At 39.8% G+C, this 19,384-nt stretch overlaps 2 protein-coding genes across 3 annotated transcripts in view; one reads left to right on the plus strand and one right to left on the minus strand.

Annotated features, from left to right (window-relative positions):
• Positions 1-1,062: 1,062 nt before the first annotated feature.
• Positions 1,063-16,025, plus strand: adrm1 (ADRM1 26S proteasome ubiquitin receptor). Of its 2 annotated transcripts, none has more exons than XM_063041220.1 (9): positions 1,063-1,384; positions 4,659-4,775; positions 6,636-6,762; positions 8,273-8,359; positions 10,411-10,495; positions 11,205-11,530; positions 12,802-12,959; positions 13,725-13,827; positions 14,835-16,025. In XM_063041220.1, exons 1-9 carry the CDS (start codon positions 1,172-1,174, stop codon positions 14,960-14,962), a joined length of 1,344 nt encoding a protein of 447 aa, XP_062897290.1. In that variant the 5' UTR covers positions 1,063-1,171; the 3' UTR covers positions 14,963-16,025. The 2 variants fall into 2 exon arrangements, with proteins under 2 accessions (XP_062897290.1, XP_062897289.1); XM_063041219.1 differs by having other exon boundaries at positions 1,066-1,384; positions 12,799-12,959.
• Positions 16,026-16,322: 297 nt separating this feature from the next.
• Positions 16,323-19,384, minus strand: part of lama5 (laminin, alpha 5) — a 377,869-nt gene continuing 374,807 nt past the window's right edge. The window contains exons 77-80 of the mRNA XM_063041218.1: positions 18,371-18,501; positions 17,561-17,654; positions 17,207-17,326; positions 16,323-16,653 (exon numbers count right to left, since the gene is read on the minus strand). Of these exons, the coding sequence (XP_062897288.1) occupies positions 16,505-16,653; positions 17,207-17,326; positions 17,561-17,654; positions 18,371-18,501 (494 nt within the window). The 3' untranslated portion in view covers positions 16,323-16,504. The remainder of the gene's footprint in view (positions 16,654-17,206; positions 17,327-17,560; positions 17,655-18,370; positions 18,502-19,384) is intronic.

A 19,384-nucleotide genomic window follows, 5' to 3' on the forward strand; every position in this document is an offset into this window, starting at 1 on the left:
GGAACTTTAAGCTCTCAACCTGAACACCATCTGCACTGGCTCTCTTTCTGGAGTCAATGACCAGCTCTTTTATTAACATTGAGGGAAAGATTGTCATGATACAACACCACTAAGCTCTCTTATTTCCTTTCTGTACTCTGATTCCCGCTGCAGCCAAGAAGATATAGGAGTTTCTACGTTTTCCCTGTGACCGTGTGGGTTTCCACCAGGTTTCCTTTCACAATCCAAAGACTTAACAGTTGGTAGGTCAATTGGTTATTGTAAATTGCCCCATGATTAGGCTAGGATTAAATTGGCAGATTGCTCGGCAGTATGGTCTGAGGGGCCTACTCCACACTGTATCCCAATAAATAAAGTTATTGTTTAAAAAAAGGATCTAGTACTTTATTGTATTTGAAATGCAGTTCAATACAGTAGAATCTGGCCACATAGTCATGAGTGTGCAGAGAGAAGAATAGGAGAAAGATTTTTTTTTTGAAATGAATTGAAATAGATGAGTGATGAATGTTGCCTTGACCTCTATTGGAGTACGGGCCACTGGGCTATAGGAAATACATGAAGGGTATAGAAAGGATGTAAAAGATTTTCCCAAATAATTGTAGCAATGAGGGACTACTAAAGTGAATTAATGAGTGCTGTTGAAATTGGGTTGTTTTGTTGGAAGGAGGTAGTGAGAATACCTAATAGATCTTCAGGTTTTAAATTCATCTGAAGGGTGGATAGAGAGAAACTGTGCCCACGAGTTAAGAACCAGAAACCAAGGGTTGAAAAATTAAACGAGGGATTAGGTTTGCAGTGAGTGAACAGTTTCAACTGCATTGCCAAGATAGGTAGTGAAGGCAGTTTCAAATGTGATTGAAATCACCATGTAACCTTGTTGTACCACCTGTTACCTGGAGGTGGCGACCAACGGGCCAAATCCAACGCGTCACTGCAGCGGCCAATGACACAGCATTTCCGTCCAGCTGTAGCTCAACCGAGTCTAACAAGGGAAGTTTTATGGCGTAATTGACGGGCATCTACTATAGCCAATCAGAAACGGGAATAAGTTGGACTCCAATCCGGAGGGGCCGAAGGTATCGTGGGGGGTTGGCGTACACACGCATCAGGTTAGGTTGTGAGTGCGGCCTGGGTCGGGAGTCTGTGGCCGAGGGAAGATCCGTCAGGAAGCATGTCGGCTTCGGGAGCCTTGTTCCCCAGCCTGGTGGCCGGGAGTCGCGGTTCCTCCAGTAAGTACCTGGTGGAGTTCCGCGCCGGCAAGATGTCGCTGAAGGGGTCGACGGTGACGCCGGACAAGCGCAAGGGCCAAGTGTACATCCAACAGACGGATGACTCGCTCATCCACTTCTGCTGGAAGGACCGCACCGCCGGCACCGTAGAGGATGTGAGTAAGGCTGGAGCGGCCGGGATGGGATGTGGGCTCCGGCGGGCTGATGGGGACAGTTTGGGAGAGTGGCTATGGAGGAAGTTGGGTTGGGGGATGCGGGGATGGGAAGGCTGGGATTGTAATGTGCGGGGAGGCCAGACTGGGGCTGCGGCGTGAAAGGGAACCTAGAGTGGAAAGGTTCTGGAGCATGGGGGAGGCTAGGGTGGAGAGGATGTGGTGCGATGGGGAAACTAGGGTGGGAAGGTCTTCTGGCATGGGGAGGCCAGGGTGGGAGGGGATTGAGAGATGACTGTGCAACGGCGGGTTGGGGGGGGCGGTGGATTGTGAAGGATGGGTGAAAATGTGTAGCACGCCGAGGGACCGGGGTGCTGCTTGAGGGAGGGTGCTATGGGCTGCGGAACTAGGTGGGGTGGAGGGTTGCTGGTTGGGTTGGGGAGTGAGGATTGAATCTGGGTTGCTGGTTCTACCCAAGGCGGGGGGGGGGGGGGGGTGAAAAAACAGGTTGTCAGTCAGGCTTGTATTGTGATAGTGGAGGTTGGTTTGGGATGTGGAAAGTTGGAGTTGTGACAGTTCATTTAGAGATTATTTTGGATGTCTGAGTAAATTGCTAGGCTAGGCCAGGTTTCACTGATCAGACATTTCTCTTGATCTTTGTAGATTGAGAAAAGTACATAATAAGACCAGAAGACAGAGGAGCTAAATTAGGCCATTTTGCTCATCGAGTCTGCTCTGCTATTCAATTATGGCTGATTCTTTCTTTCTTTCCTCCTCAGCCCCACTCTGTAGCCTCCTCCTGTAACCTTTGATGCCATGTCCAGTCAAGAACCTGTCAAGCTCTGCCTTAAATACACCCAATGACTTAGCCTCCAAAGCTGCCTGTGGTAATAAATTCCACAAATCAATCAGCCTTTGGCTAAAGAAGTTTCTCCTCATCTCTGTTTTAAATGGACGCCCCTCTAACTAGAGGCTGTGCCCTCTTGTTCTAGTCACCCCCACTATGGGAAATGTCCTTTCCATATGTTCTCTCCCTAGGCCTTTCAACATTTGAAAGGCTTCAATGAGATCCCCTCCTCCTCCTAACTTCCAGTGAGTACAGACCCAGAGCTATCAAAGGTTCCTCATATAACCCTTTCATTCCTGGAATTGTTCTTGTGAACCTCCTCTGAACCCTCTCCGATGCCAGCACATTTTTTTTAGATGAGCCAAAAACTCTTCACAATATTCAAACACGAGGAATAATGCAGGTGCTGGAAATTCAAGCAACACTCATCAAAGTTGCTGGTGAACGCAGCAGGCCAGGCAGCATCTCTAGGAAGAGGTACAGTTGACGTTTCGGGCCGAGACCCTTCGTCAGGACTAACTGAAAGAAGAGCTAATAAGAGATTTGAGAGGGGAGGGGGAGATCCAAAATGATAGGAGAAGACAGGAGGGGGAGGGATGGAGCCAAGAGCTGGACAGTTGATTGGCAAAGGGGATATGAGAGGAGCATGGGATGGGAGGCCTAGGGAGAAAGAAAAGGGGGAGGGGGGGAAAACCCAGAGGATGAGCAAGGGGTATAGTGAGAGTGACAGAGGGAGAAAAAGGAGAGAGAGAGAGAGAAAGAATGTGTGTATATAAATAAATAAAGTATGGGGTACGAGGGGGAGGTGGGGCATTAGCGGAAGTTTGAGAAGTCAATGTTCATGTCATCAGGTTGGAGGCTACCCAGACAGGGGGTGATGGCATGAACATTGACTTCTCAAACTTCTGCTAATGCCCCACCTCCCCCTCGTACCCCATACGTTATTTATTTATATACACACATTCTTTCTCTCTCTCTCCTTTTTCTCCCTCTGTCCCTCTCACTATACCCCTTGCCCATCCTCTGGGTCCCCCCCCCCCACCTTTTCTTTCTCCCTGGGCCTCCCATCCCATGATCCTCTCATATCGCTTTTGCCAATCAACTGTCCAGCTCTTGGCTCCATCCCCCCCCCCCCGTCTTCTTCCTATCATTTTGGATCTCCCCCCCCCCCCCCACTTTCAAATCTCTTACTAGCTCTTCTTCCAGTTAGTCTTGACGAAGGGTCTCGGCCCGAAATGTCGACTGTACCTCTTCCTAGAGATGCTGCCTGGCCTGCTGCGTTCACCAGCAACTTTGATGTGTGTTGTCACAATACTCAAGGTGAGGCCTCACCAGTGCTTTATGCAGCCTCAGAATCACATACCTGCTCTTGTATTCTAGACCTCTTGAAATGAATGCTAACAATGCATTGCCTTCCTCACTACCAACTCAACCTGCGAGTTAACCCTAAGGGTGTTCTGAACAAGTAATAAATGGGTATGGATGTAATACAGCACACACAATTTACTCTTTAAATTTAGGCGTCCCGAACCACAGCATACAGATGCTAACAAGGTTAATGGGAAGGTATGACCGGCAGGACTGGTTCTGTGGATGCACATGAAGGGGGAAGTAGTGAAAAATATTTCTCATGGAGGGGATGAGGAAATAGTGTTTTCTCATGGAGATGTGATAGTGAGGAATCTGGTGTGAATAACTGGAGAGACTCTTCCGGACAGTTAATGGTTGTTACTCAAAGGGATTATGTTTTGCATGCAGTGTCCATGCTTTTGGTCTCTGAATGATACCAATTTTGTCAAATTCTGCCACAGTATGTTTGATCAGGGCTTTAGTTTTGGTACGTCCTGGGCCTGATTAATTTCTTTTTTGGCAAACTGAAAATTCCCCAGTGGGATGGAATCAAAATGCATTGTCGTGGACAAGAAATCCTCTGTTGGAACTTGATATGAGCCACGTCAGCAGTAGGGTGCTCCAATTAGAATTCCTTTTCCATATTCAATGTGGGAGAAGTTCTCTGAAGAGTATTTGTTGGTACAAAAATAAACACACCCCATCCCACATTAACTACTTGCTTTGATATTTCCTGACTCTGCTTCTTTGTGAGCAGTCTTCCTCCTTATTCCTATCTGGGGTGGGTGGGGGGGACGGGACTGGAATTGCTTAAACCCATGCTTTGATTTTATAATCCTTAATTTTTTGTTTTGGAATCCACTTTTTGGCCAGAGGTTTAATCACATCAATGACTCTGTTTTGCTTTGGCATATTAGACTTGAAGTTACACGGAATAGAAAAAAAATCAACTATAATAACAGTTGTTTAGGATGTTCTACCCTGTAACATTTTTTTAAAAAAATGTAAAATTTAAGTGTATGTGGGAAATAATTAAAGAATCCTTAACCCAATTATTTAGTGTCTACTGTTTTTCTGTAGGACCTGATCATTTTTCCAGATGACTGTGAGTTTAAAAGAGTGGCCCAGTGTACTACTGGTCGAGTGTACGTGCTGAAGTTCAAAGCAGGATCCAAACGGCTTTTCTTTTGGATGCAGGTGAAGATGAGCAATGTTTAGAATAATTTTCACTTTCCTTAAACTCTGTTCTTGTCAGTACCAGCCATAAATTATGATGATTGAGTCTTTTCACTTTGTTTTTACACTCAACCATTTAACATTTTTGTACTACATCAGAGGTTTTCAGGAGGGACATCTTTTAAATAATCATTTTGGTACTGTCCCAGGTGATGATGAGTGTATTTAAATGCATTGATTGACCTGAGAATGAACAAATTAGTGCCCAATCATCATTACTATCTCCACCTGGAAAATCATTCTGTTACTTTAAAATTGCTTTGTTTACTGATTTAGCTACAACTTTGGTTAGAAAAGCTCTGCAGTATAGGTGATACTCCCAGTGAAATGGAAACGCCCTAGGGCAGGGTTTTTTATGCCATGGACCCATTATCATTAAGCAAGGGGTCCGTGGACCCCCAGTTTGGGAATCCCTGCACTAGGGGCAGTTAATGTTCTACATTTTCACCAATAGGGCATAGGTATAAATCCACTGCAATAACATAAATTTTGTTTGTTGTAAGGACCCTCAACTGCAGCCTGTGTGGTGGCATTATCTAGTTTGTCCATAAACTCTGCTTTATAAGGAGCATGCACAAGTAAGTGTGTGGAACAAATAATGTTCTAAGGAGGTTGCAAATAGGAGGGAGGTTATCTGCTCAAGATTTTCCTGCCATTCAATGAAATTGTGGTTCATCTGTGAACTTGTGCTGAATCTTCTTTTTCCTACATTTGTTTATGATGCTAGTTAATGGATGTGGATCAGTCTTACAAAACATCTTGTCTATTTAAAATCAATTACTATATCCAAAGTGAGTTCCTAACTTTGTATTAAGTATTTTGTAACTTTATTGCAAATAAATATTGTAAAATTTAGATGCTGCTCTCTTGACCTAAATGCTCACCTGTCAGTTCTGGAAAGCATTGATTTAATTATCTCAAACCCTTCTAAATTACAAGGAACTTAGCTGTAGGTTATACAATGAAACATTGGAGTTGTTGGATCTGTTTATTTTCTGATCCTAAGGGCTCTTCCAGGAGTCAGGAATGACGGGTAGTCTTAATTCTAAGATTTCAGTTTATTTTAAAGGGCAGACAAACATACAAAAACTAAGCAAACTAGATAAAGAGCTGAGAAACATTGCTAAGAGGTGAATGGATGTGAAGACAAAAAGAATAATGATGGCAGCTCTGGAAAAATCATCACTTAGGAAATAGGAAAATGCCTTAGAGGATAAACTAATAGGCTACATAATTAAAACAACTACAATACATGGTAATGTGCTAATATTTAGCCAATGAAAAGCTGAGAAAGGTGATAAACTGTTAATTTAGAAGCTATAACCACTTATGCCAGTGAATGGGAATGAACCACCACCATATACTGTGGAAAAATACACGAGTCTCACACAAGGTAATATAACTTTTGAGATTCCAGGCTCTCGCATTCAAATAAGGTATTGAATAAAAATGATTGAATAGGCTACCTTTCCAAAGATATGGCTCTGTAGTTGTATGGTAGTGGTTTTAGTGAGAATCTGTTGTTAATGTGACAATTATTCATAGTTCTCCTTTAATAGTGGAACAAGTTGATATAGGTCAAAATAATGTGATAGCTTTAGTGTTCTCATTTTATTCCCAAACCTGCAACACTATGATCATCTGATAAATTTGGTGTAAAGAGTCTGAAAAGGTTCTGAACTAATGCTTGCTCATACACCTTTTTGTGGAAAATATTCACACTTTAAATTTTCCTTTCTTCTTCAGATCTCCCAAGACATCATGCAGTCTGGCTATTATTATAGACTAGTTTGTAACTATCCATTGTATTTTATTCTTTAGGAGCCTAAAGCTGACAAAGATGAAGAGTTTTGTCGTAAAGTGAATGAATATCTGAACAACCCTCCGATTCCTGGTGCTTTGGGTGGTGGTGGCAGCAGTGGGGGTCATGACCTAGCTGCACTTGGAGGTATTAGTTTGTTAGGATTTAAACCTTGTGTATACATATAAATCATAAAAATATAATACATATAAATATGCAATACATATAAATCATGCCATAGGAATAATTATGGATATATGGATAAATGTATTTCTTTCTCAACATTTTCTTCCCTTTTCCATCTCACTGAAAAATTTAACTCCTCTGGGATTTGTTCTGAAAGTTGCTTTTGGCTTTTTACTGAAATAGTTTTTGCGTCCTGGTGGCTAGCATTATTTAGTTAATTGATTGTTGAGTTGGAGAAGCTCTGTAGCTGTTTTCAGCCAGCATACTTGTAGCAGAGATTGCAGATAAAGATCATGATTGGGGAACTGGTCCAATTTTCCATTCTCTTTTCCATAAGTGAGAGACAAATTTTGACTGTCCGGACTCTGTAGTTGAGATCTGTTAATTCGCTGCAGGGCCATGAATTTGATCTACTGGGTTCACCTGGCTTTTAGTTGTTAATCCTTAATGATCTTTAAGGTGCCCAAAATGTTTCACCTGGGAAGGTGTGATATTTTTGCTTAAAATATGAAGTAATTGTATATGCAGAGCATTAGTTAGAAGACCCAGGAACAAAAAAAAATCAATAGTCAGTTAGAGTTGATTTTTAGCAATTAAAAGTAGCGTTGTGCTGCTCTAGTCGTATATAAATTGTGATAACATAGATTTCTGAATTTGAGAGATGTTTATTTGGAGTGAGGTACTGCTTAGCCTGTGTGTGTCAAAACAATCTTGTGAAAATCTACAAAACTATGATTTTGCTTTCGTCTGTATGGAAATGAGTGGTTTATTTTTCTCTAATCATTAGTTTGCTTCTGGCTATTTTGCTGTGTAGATTCTTCTCTCCACATGAGCCACTTAAGACTTGTCCTGTTCACACACATTGTCCCTCACACCATTTACTTCTTTCCAAGAAAATTGACTTGTGATGAGGCTTTGTATGTTCCAAACATTTTGTGAAGTATTCTTCCAACCTATTCAATTTTTTTTATGATTATTTAAAATTTGTCCTTTTTGTGTCTTGCAGACCAGTGCAAATGATCTACAATTAACCCCTTTACATGCCACCAATTGATGACTTTAATCAGTTGATGTGACACTTTGAAGAAAGATGTAACAGCTTGAATTTTTCAAGCTTTTAATGTCTTGTCGTTGGCAAATTTGACCTGGAACCACTTTTCTTGCCTTTGATTTTATTTAATGCTGAACATTATACTCCAGCTAATTCAGTTGTTTTTGTGGTCAGAGCTAGATGGAATGTTTATCAATTAACAATCTAAAGTCTAGTTCTTTGTTGTTTCCAAACGTCTTACTTCATACTTTCCCCATTTGAACTGCATCTGCCACCCATTTGCCCACTATTCTAACCTTTGTATCCTTCATGTTATTCGCAAATTTTCATATTTTCCCCTCAGTCTTGATTATTTATGTTTAGTAAATAAGAGGAGCCCAACACAGACTCCTGTGATTGTCATTCATCTCTTTATTCCAGGAGACAGTGGTCTGCAAAGTCTTTTGGGTAACATGAGTCCTAACCAGCTGATGCAGCTGATGGGAGCAACCGGTTTAGGTGGACTTGGTAAATATTAATTAATTGCATTTTATAAATTGATTTTTAACAAAGAGAAAACTGTTCAGAGCCATCCATTTGATTCTGATTGGATGGGGGGAAAATGTATTGTTCATGTCACCGATTCTCCACATAACAAAACAAAGCAGCTGAAAGCACAGCTGTTTCCTCCAAAGGGACATTTAAGTTGGGCTAGCCCCTGCTGTGTAATCATATAGAAAGATGGAAAAGGGACATTGGGATGCATTGAGAGCCAAATTTTATTTTCGTACTTTTGAATTTGCTTAGCTATTAATCATGGGGTTTATTTCAAATAATGATTGATGTCACAATCGCACCTATAGTGTTGAATTAATATTATTAATATACCTTTTGTATCTTCAGATTATATGAGGGGATAAGTATTTATAAATGAATTTTTGTGTGAGTATGCAATAAGTGGAAAATAAAGGAATTGTGTTCTGTTCAATTTGCTTTACATTCATTGTTGATAAGGGTCTCTAAAGAGGGAAAAAAAAAACCCATCTGTACAGATATTTAGAAGCCATGTACTGTAATGTAATAACAAGGTACTGTTCTATTAGCTTCTTAATTTGATGACTACTCTCTGCCAATATTTAGTATATTTAGGGGTAGAAAGCACGTTGGCTGATGGTAGAGAGTGTTGTTCTGTTTAGTTTCCAACCCATGTGTCTTGGTTGTGCTGACCAGAAAAAAATAAAATCCCTTATCTTAAAGTTATTGTTAAACAGTAATTTCCTTAAACTCATTAAATCACATTGAACCAAATTTTTAATTGGTAAGTAACCTATTATCTGCATATTACCAAGAAAACATTGTATCCTTTAACTCTGACTTAAACCTTCCATCTCGCTTTCTTTAGTACTATATGCATTGGATATTATTGAATGTAAATGCTATCAATTGAGGTGCTCTGAACTTTAAAAAAAAATATTTTTATTGGTGTTTTAAATAGAGCATAGTATAAAGGAGGTTTGTGCAGTTCATAACAAATGTATCAAATGTACAATTCACATCGATGAAAGAGATGCACCCTAGTACATCATGCTTTGGTTGCCTTCCTGCCCAGACCCATCCCTCTCAATCCCCATCTCCAAGCTATCATTGCATTAGCAAAAAGGGTTAAACAGAACCTTTGTCCCCACAGAGCTGCATTGGTATGGAGAAGGTGTATTTTCCTAATGCAGAGACTGTTCTATGTTTACAAGTCTGGGTCCGTAGAATTTTAGCGGGAAATGCTGGAGGTCAGGGATTTATGTGCAGAGGAAAGGAAGAAAGGATGGACCTTTAGTTTGGCTAGGAATTCTGAAAATATTCAAGAAAGAGTCCCCACACCTTTTGGAACTTTATGTCCGAGTTGAGAATTGAATAATGGATCTTCTCAAGGTTTAGACTGGACATGATGTCCCTGAGCCACTGAGCGTGGGTGGGCGGGGCAGCATCTCTCCACCTGAGCAAGACTGCGCACCTGGCCAACAGAGAGGCAAAAGACAGTGTGCGATGTTTGGTCCGACTTAGGTGCGTGTCCCCCTCTCCGGAGGTGCCGAAAAGAGGCATCCGCCACAAATGTCGTTGATATGTTTCTCTGCATGAATCCATTGCGCAAAGGTCTAATATCTACTATTTGTGACAAGCTAGTGGTCCTGAGGCGAGCCCCCCCCCCCCCCCGACAAATTAAAACTGCCTCGGAGCAAGATTTAAATTTCTCACTGTCAGATGATATATGGGATTCAGTTCTTAAGTTAGCTGGCTCAACCTCTTTATGTGCCCACCACTGCTTGTTACAGTTCAAGGTTGTACACAGGGCCCATATGTCTAAAACTAAATTATCTCACATTTACCCAGATGTTAATCCCTGCTGCGACAAATGCAAAAGGGGCAAGGCTTTCCTTATTCACATGTACTGAACATGCCCTAGCTTGCAAAAATACTGAAAAGATGTTGTCCAAACTCTATCCCAAATACCTAATTATAATTTGGAAACCTAACCCTTTGATTGCTCTTTTCGGTGCTCTGAACTCTTAATCTCTCTGTTTCAGGTAGCCTTGGTGCTCTGGCAGGTCCAGCTGGTCTTGCTGGCTTACTTGGCAGTGGAGGTCCCTCAGGTGGTAGTACTTCTTCAGGGTAAGAAAAACAAAGCCAAATAAATAATGAAAAAAGTTCAGATAGCACAGGAAATGTTCAAAACTGGGGCCTATATTTGTATATATCACTTGGGATGCCTCCAGTAAATTTTTTCTTACAACTTTGTATTCTAAGAACAAGTGGAATTCAGTAATCGTAAATATTTGACAATGTTTCAGTATTAATAATGAAGAATATTTCTCATTTGAAAAATGAATCTTGTTCTTATGTTAATTAACCAGTCATTGATGTATTAAAATGCTGGTTTTAAAATCTAGATTTGATTATTGTCAGTATCCAATTCAAAGTTATGAGGGGTGTAGATAGGGTAAATGCAAGCAGGTTGGGTGAGACTAGAACTAGAAGTCAGGGGTTAAGGATGAGAGGTGAAATACTTAAAGGGAACCTAAGGGGAAACCTCTTCACTCAGGGTGGTGAGAGTGTAGAATGAATTGCCAGCGGAAGTGGTAGATGCAGATTTAATTTCAACATTTAAGAGAAATTTGGATAGCTGCATGGATGGGAGGAGTTTTCAGGGCTATGCCCTGAGTGCAGGTCGATGGGACGAGGCAGTGGTTTAAAGGACCTGTTTCTGTGATGTGGTACTCTGACCCTACATTTTTATCTTTTCTTCTTTCATAGTGGGACACTTCAGTTTGTTTAATTAAATTATTAAACCTAGAAGTGTTTTCACTTTGTTTTTTTTTAGCTCACGAAGCCAGACTGCAGCCATTACTCCGTCCTCGACGAGCTCTGCAGTTCGTATGACTTCAGTGCCTTCTGTTGCGGCAGCAATGGCGCCAGTGCCATCTCCGAGTGTAGCATCAACGGGTGTGCCGGCAGCAGCAGCACTAACTACACCAGCAGCACCCAACTCTGGTTCTACGGCTATTTCCGGCCCTGCGCCTGGATCTGGGTCTGTCACAGCATCGGGATCTGCAACAAGCCCAGCACAGCCTATTCAGCTGCGTGACTTGCAGAGTATCCTGGCTAGCATGTCCGTTCCTGCTGCAACAGAAGGGACAGGACAGCAGGGTAAGGATCTGGCATTGACATTTAATTTGGAAGATCTGTGTTCCAAGGTCAAAGTATGTTCCAATCATGCATTTGTAATTGGTTTCCAAAATGTAGGCCTTTTAATGAGTACTTTAAACTTACTCTGGACAGAGTGGATGGATCACAATGATAAAGCATTGAAGGTGGCTATTGTGCATTGAATGAGACATTGTGCATTTTCTCTGCTTTTTTGGTGCATACCCATCTAAACTCAGTCTTCTGAACTTCCCCTGGAGTGTTGCAATATCGTATATTTGGATTTTTAATCAATTTTTGAAACTTACCACTGTGTAATTTTGCACCTTTGTACAATGTAGTATATTTCAGTGCATTGCAACATGTGCCGAATAGTATTACTTGGCCTCTTGAAATCTGACTTTTGGCCAAAAATCTTTCTGACACTGGAAACAAGGTATTATATCATAGAACATCTCTTCAAATCTTTTTAATCTTTGCAGTATCTGGCTTCTTTGGTTTCTACCTCTACCTGAAGACTCTTAAGTGACCTTGTTATAAATCCTTCTGTACCCTCTGCAGTGCTGTGGCTTCCTTCCTAAGATGTGGCTCATAGAAATGAACAAAAATTCACTACTAGATTTTGCATATAGAGGTGGGGGAGGGGGGAAGAGTTGATTTGCAGTTGTTCCTGGAGTACGTATTATGCTATGATTCTGCACCAAGATCGTGCAAATATGGGGGATGCTAATCCACAAAATTTCATTCTGTGATAACGATCTGCCCTGTGCAACTAATCAGCTGGAAATACCTAGCTTGATATCTGAATTTTGTGGAAATGGTGTTTTGTTTTCTTCCTGTGTGGCTCTAACCCTTTGAGATGAATTATATAATACACTTAATGTACAGATGACCAAACTCAAACTAGAGATGCATACTGAAGGCTGTCTTGACAGTGGCAAGAAATGGGTCGTTGTCTTTTCGCCAATGGTTCTCTATTGGCATGAGTTCTACAGATTTTTTTGCATACAGGCTGAAGCAGATTGTATGTTCTCTTCATATCAGCCTAATGCTCTAAACCAGGGGTTCCCAATCTTTTTTATGCCATGGACCAGTACATTTAAGCAAGGGGTCCATGGACTCAGGTTTGGAACCCCTGGTCTAAGCCTTTTGTGGCATCTCAAAATTCTGTTCTTGTATATCCTACATGTTTTTAACAGGGTAGCTCAGTGAGTGTGGTTATTATAAATAATTTATAAATCTGGAGTAATAATGACATACTTGTGTTATAGCAGTGGATTTAGCCAGTGTATTGACACCAGAGGTTATGGCTCCTATCCTGGCGAATGCAGAGGTTCAAGAACGATTATTACCATACCTTCCAACAGGGGAATTACTGCCTCAGCCTGCAGAGGAAATCCAAAATACAATAACATCTCCTCAGTTTCAACAGGTGTGTAATTTATTTTGGTGTCTTCAAACATGCATTCAAATGTGGACTTCAGAAATGTCTAGAACATGAATATTTCAACTGATGTTTGTGTGTGTACTGTAATGCAAATCGATATGAGCTTGGTTCCTTCTCGCGCAATGTTGAATTACAATTTGGTTTCAAATTTTGGAATTAAACTTTAATGGCCCAAATTTATAGATGTGTAGGCAGTGCACAGTTATAGTAGTATTGCCTCACTGATTACTAAAGTGTACTTGGAAGTGTGAGGTTGGATTGCCCAAAGATGTACATGCATCTTGATAACTGGTGTAACTGAGAGGAAATTGGAGACAGGTTGGCGTGCAGGTTGACCCAACTTGCAAAACTACTTTGCACATGAGCACGATGGTTTATTGGAGAAATGATTAAGAACCTGCCAGTTTATTAGGAATGGTTTTGTTAAGGCTTCTGAAAATGTTTTCAATGTGCCTACATTAGCCACAGACAAACAAGGCTGCTTTGTAATAAGCTAAATGAAGCTATTTAAAATCTTTCACTTACAATTTTAAAAAATCAGTTTGTAATGCAGGAAGTTCAGTTAATATAGAGTCATAGAGCACTACACACAGACAGACCCTTCAGCCCATCTAGTGTATGCTGAAATGTTATTCTGCTCAGTCCCATCAAATGGCACCTGGAGCATAACCCTCCATATCTATGTGCATAATAAATAGCTTCGTGTGTTTGGCAATATTAAATCATAATTCTGCACTCTTATTTCTGCAGGCCATGAGTATGTTCAGTGCTGCATTGGCTTCAGGACAGTTGGGTCCTTTGATGAGTCAGTTTGGCTTACCGGCAGAGGCTGTGGAAGCAGCTGGAAAGGGGGGTGAGTACATGTTCTCACAGTTTGTGGCTGTGGTTGGTTTTGGGGAGATCATTATAACAACTTGGATATTGTCTGAATGTGATGTACTTATTAAGTCTAACCAACCAGACCATGGGCAAAAAAATTGAAAGGTAATCAGGCTGTATGGCCGGCACATTCATCATTGCCTCGTGAATTTGAATCTGTGCAATCCGCTTTCACCATGTAAAATAATCTTCTTTTAATATAGTTACAGAGGAGATTCACTATGAAAGATGGTGACTTGAAAACAAAAAGATGAAATGGCACTCAGCAATCTTTTTTCTTGTTTTAATATTGATTTGATCACATATGGAATACAAATCAAGTGTCATGCCTGCAAATGATGTATTAAAACACAGGGAGTGGTTATTGCTTTATTTGTATTATTCCTTGATCAGGTACAAGATCTATGTTCATTTTATTTATTTAGAGATACAGCGTGGAACAGGCCCTTCTGGCTTTTCCAGCCACGCCACCCCACCCAGCAACTCCTGACAACCCCGATTTAACCCTAACCCAATCACAGGACAATTTACAGTCACCAGTGTACCTACTCAGTACATCTGTGGACTGTGAGAGGAAACCCGAGCACCCAGCGAAAACGCATGCATTCCAGGGACTGAACTCCAATGCTTGAGCTGTAGTAGTGTTGCACCGACATAGAACCTGCTATGATACTAACGATTTTCATAATTTGCAGATTGATCTGTATTTCACCCAAGGCAATGTTTTGTTCTTAACTTTGCCTGATTAACTTTTCACTTTAGTAATTAATAGTTGTGTTTTGTTTCAGGACTTTACAGAGTGAATTTAGTACAAATTTAAAATCGGAGCAGGCTTAGTGTTGATATTTCTTGATCTATGTTACACATTTAGTGAGATCAAACAATTTGAATAAAACTCAATCTTGAGAGATTTTTTTTGCTTTTTAATTAAAATATTCTCAACCAGAAACTAAAAGGATGTCTGTATCCTTCCCTCTGCAGATGTGGAAGGATTTGCCAAAGCCATGCAAAACAGTTCTACATCTTCAAAAGCACAGTCCAATGAAAAGGAGGGAGACAGTGATTCAAAGGATAAAAAAGATGAAGAGGAGGATATGAGTTTAGACTGAATAATATTCAGTGGTTTTTTCTTTAACCCCTTTGTAAAAGTTAATGTAATGATTAATGCATTTAGTTTGATTGTCTTCTATTAATCCCAAAACTTATGACTATTAAAGATTCTTTATAGGGCAAGAGAATTTTGTTAATGTCAGTTATTTAGATTTTTTTCCCTACAATTTAGTCTGTGCAAAGTAGCCTCCCAAGTTACGGGATGATGCTGTTGGCATTACCATCTTTAATTGGCAGGAAATGCACAATTCCTGTTTGTGCAAATGTGGTAAACCTGAAGTTGGCACTGATTTGCTGCTGGAATGTGGACTTCAGCAAGAAAGTGAAAAGTTGTAGTAGTTCCTTAAAAGTATGGTAATGAATTTGTCTGACAAGCTTGCATTAAGGTTGGAGGAGGCATAAGAAGTAGAGAGTGGCTGCAAAGGACTTGTAAGTATGTTTGGTTTGTTTTTTTTTTATAATGCTTTGAGTATTTGAAGTGTCTACATGTTTTAGGAATTTGGAAAGCTTGAAAGGAAAAGTGACCTTTAATAGATTTTGTGACTTGGGCTAGTTCAGTTTTTCTTTTGAGAAAATTATACTTGAGGGGCCTTGCTACTTGGTTTTGCCCTGGCCAATTGCTTCAAGGTAGTTGTGCATTTAATCAGTTATCTGAAAATGTGCTGTTAATGTTTTGTCAGAGTGAGTTCCAGAAATCTCTGCAACAGTGCACCTGAATCTGTTAGAAGAGAACAGTTCAGAATTCAGTACTTTCCTTCTGCTTTCTCTGTATAATTCCACATGACTTTAAAATGGTATATGTATTCTTTGTACAGAATCCTTTGATATTTTTAGTTGGGTATTCTTGCTATCCATTCTTCAGCTAGAGGAAAGAGCTCAAATCTTTTTGTATTCTTAACTTCAGTGCAGTTAGTTTTGCCCTATTTATACAGTATTACTTGTAAAGAATATTGGAATATTATTTAGTGAGCTTCATTCTTGGAAAACTGATTTCCTATCAAAAGCTAATCAATGTCCTTAAACATTCATCCACTGTTAACAACTTCCAACTATTGAATTATAAATTAACAACTTCCAACTATTGAATTATAAATTACAGAAGATTTTTGCAAACAAATGCTGCATTTGAACTCTTAACTGAATTCTCAAAATTAATTTTATTCATCTGGCTTACTAAAATGAGTTTGGTTGACTTCTCCCTCTCCCAGAGACATTTGTACCAGCTGCATTACAGGAATATCTACCTACTTGTCCTTTCTTGTATCAGAGCAACCTGTGAGTCAAAATGGACAAGCCACACAGTACAGCAAGTTTTATTTTGATTATGTACCAGTGTTCTGCACATAGTGCTACACATGTAAAACCAGTGTTGCAGGATAAATTTTACCCCTTAAATATTTTCCCTCCAAAATACCACGACTATTAAAAATAGCTTATAAAAAATCCGCAGCAAAATTCTGAAATACAGTACAAGTTTAAGTGCATAAGTGGATTGAAAATTATAACAAATTTGGTAAAGTGTTTTATACTTTCCATTCTGATTACAATGATGGGCAGCCACTGGTAGTAACACCACCATGTATAGATCTTGGTTGATTTAACTGTACTGACTTCTGATTAATTTGGAAATTCTTTATACAGCCAACAAATGAGTGATATATGGGAGACAATGTTGGAATTTGCACAGTGTCTGAAATAAAAAAGAAATATTCAGATATGCAAGCATAAAAATGACAAATTTCAAACAATGCAAACTTTCATAACAAATTAAGCTTGTATAGTGTAAGGAAATCCATTTAGTTTAAAAATAACAAATTGCAGTATTACAAATTTAACCTGAAATAGATTACCCTAGACTGTTCAAATAAATTTTCTGGCTTCTGTGATCGAAGCTTTCTCACCCCCATCCTCAATTTGAAGATAAAATCGCTTTGTATCCTCTTCTAACACAGTAAATTAATGGATGAGTTACTTATTTTGGAAAGCAATCATCTGCCAACATGGGTTATGTGGACTTGCAACTTTGGATGCTGTGCATAACCATCACACTTTTCTGCCATCCTCATTAAAAGCAGTGGATCTCTGCAAAATTCTGGTCTATTTACTGAAAACCACATTTGTTCTTCACCTGCATTTGTTACCCAAAAACCAAGGGGATACTGCCTCTAGCAATGTATAAAAAGCTAATGATTTTCACAGCTGCCTATACTTATTACATTTGTAACGCAATTAATAAAACTGACCTGGTATGCCTCCCACATAAAGGATCTGTTTGGAATTGGTATGTGGAATATGCAATGGTCCCACTGTGTAATTACGCTCAGTATCCACATCAATTTGTATCACATTATTCCTTTTGATAACTGAGGAAAATAAGTCAATGTTACAAATAAACAGAACACTAATATTTCATTTTATGGAAAAAATACAAAGCATGAGGTAGGTAACACACAGTGTTGACAAACCATTTAATGGACCAAAATAATAGGGTCACTAAATAGAATGATCACCACCTACTGACAGGCACTAATTAGATCCAAGGGGTTCCCAACCCTTTTTTATGCCATGGACTCAAACCCATACATGGAAACACTTACCTGCTAAACGATGCCAGTGTCCATCACACAGAGACTGTTCCGGAGTGACTGATGCAGAGAATCCCCCAGCCCCATTATTCAACTTCACAATAACCTTAAAATGAAAGGGAGAATGAGGTCAAAATCACCACAAGGACATGCAGTTCATTCTACCAAATCTTCCTTATAACATATTTATAGCCAATATGCTACTTTTGTAAGTATGAAGCACATCACGTGAAATGCTTAGTTTTGGAAACTAGGTTTTCTCTCAACTTATTAGAACTGCCTTGCTGCTAGTCTCACATTTTTTTCAAACCCATGATAATCAGTATGTAACAAATGTTTCACACCATTGGTGAAGCTAACCACTAAACAGAGAAGCAATAGATGGATATCTATATAAACCTGGAACCTCACAAACTCATTACGTACCTCTCAATACCCAAATTGCCATTTCTAATATTGCTGCAATATATCTATTTATTACTCGGGTCACTTCCCAAATTTCTTGCCGTCAACTGGTCAGAATGTACAGTGGATTCCGGTTATTTGGGACACATCAGGACCAGTACATTTTGGCCCTATTAGCTGAAGTTTCATGGAAATAGTTAAAAAGGTATTAAAAGACAAACTACTGTTTAACTATGTTACAGAACAAATTAGAACCTTACCAATAATACTAGAGACCTTGCCTGTTAAAACATATTCAGTTATATTTTTAAAATATCATGGGTCTGACCCTGTTAACTTAAGCTATATTTCATATCCAGATAGTTCTCAAAAGCATCACGAAGCCAGATACTGATTTAAAAGACAAATGTTTCTTACCTTTCCATTCTCTGCATACAGACTGAAGTAATGACTTTGTGTTCGTCCAACATGGAAAAATATTCCTGACAAACTCCTGGGTCGCACTTCAAACATTAGCTCATACTCTTTGTCAAGTACAAAAAATTCATCTAAACAAAAGGAAAATACTTCCGAAGTTAGAATAAATGGTACAAGGGCAAGGATAAACGATGTGTCCCATTTCTGATCAATAACTAATGTGACCTGGAGGCAGTAGAGCCCTGATGTGTCTGAAAAATGCTGGAAACACTCTGGAGACAGGCAACACTGGAAGCAATTAATGTTTAGGATTGATTTCCTTTGTCAGATGATAGTGGCCACTGGCAGAGGGTATTTGGCCTGAAACATTAACTCCTATTTCTCCTCCCACACATCTGCAGTGTTTCAAGTATTTGATTTCATTTCAGATTTCTAACCCATGCAGATTTGTTTTATTTTCAGGTATTGGGCATTTTTTCCAAATGGCGTGAACAACAAATGAGATCAGAACATTTAGTTTTTTTATTTAATGAGATACAGTGTGGAATAGTCCCTACTGGGCCTTTGAGCTGCGCTGTCTAGCAACCCTAGCCTAATCACGGGGTAATTTACTCTGACCAATTAACCTACTAGCCAGTAGGTCTTTGGACTGTAGGAAGAAACCGGAGCACCCGGAGGAAACCAATGTGGTCACAGGGAGAATGTACAAACTTACTACAGACAACGGTGGGAATGGGTTGGCACTGAATCTCCTATAGCTGGTGCTTGCCTCAGGTAAGAGATTGATTTCTTGGAACAGATATCTGTCCTTGGGGATAAAACAGGCCATGCTGGTGGCAACTTCTATCAGCTTGTACTCCTTCCCTTCCCCCTCACCTTATTCTGACATATTCCCCTTTCCAGTCCTGATGAAGGATCTTGTACCGAAACGTCAATGTTTATACCTATCTATTGATGCTAACTGCCCTGCTGATTTCCTCCAGCTTTTTATTTTATTTTGACAGGCCCTTTCAG

Source organism: Mobula hypostoma, chromosome 2, assembly GCF_963921235.1.
Source record: "Mobula hypostoma chromosome 2, sMobHyp1.1, whole genome shotgun sequence".
Lineage (NCBI taxonomy): Eukaryota > Metazoa > Chordata > Chondrichthyes > Myliobatiformes > Myliobatidae > Mobula > Mobula hypostoma.

Bases quoted from the DNA above. Each gene is read 5' to 3' on its own strand.
- adrm1 (XM_063041219.1), top strand. From the start codon at position 1,172: ATGTCGGCTTCGGGAGCCTTGTTCCCCAGCCTGGTGGCCGGGAGTCGC. The intron at 1,385-4,658 runs GTGAGTAAGGCT...GTTTTTCTGTAG, and splicing joins CCGCCGGCACCGTAGAGGAT to GACCTGATCATTTTTCCAGA. The intron at 4,776-6,635 runs GTGAAGATGAGC...TTTATTCTTTAG, and splicing joins GGCTTTTCTTTTGGATGCAG to GAGCCTAAAGCTGACAAAGA.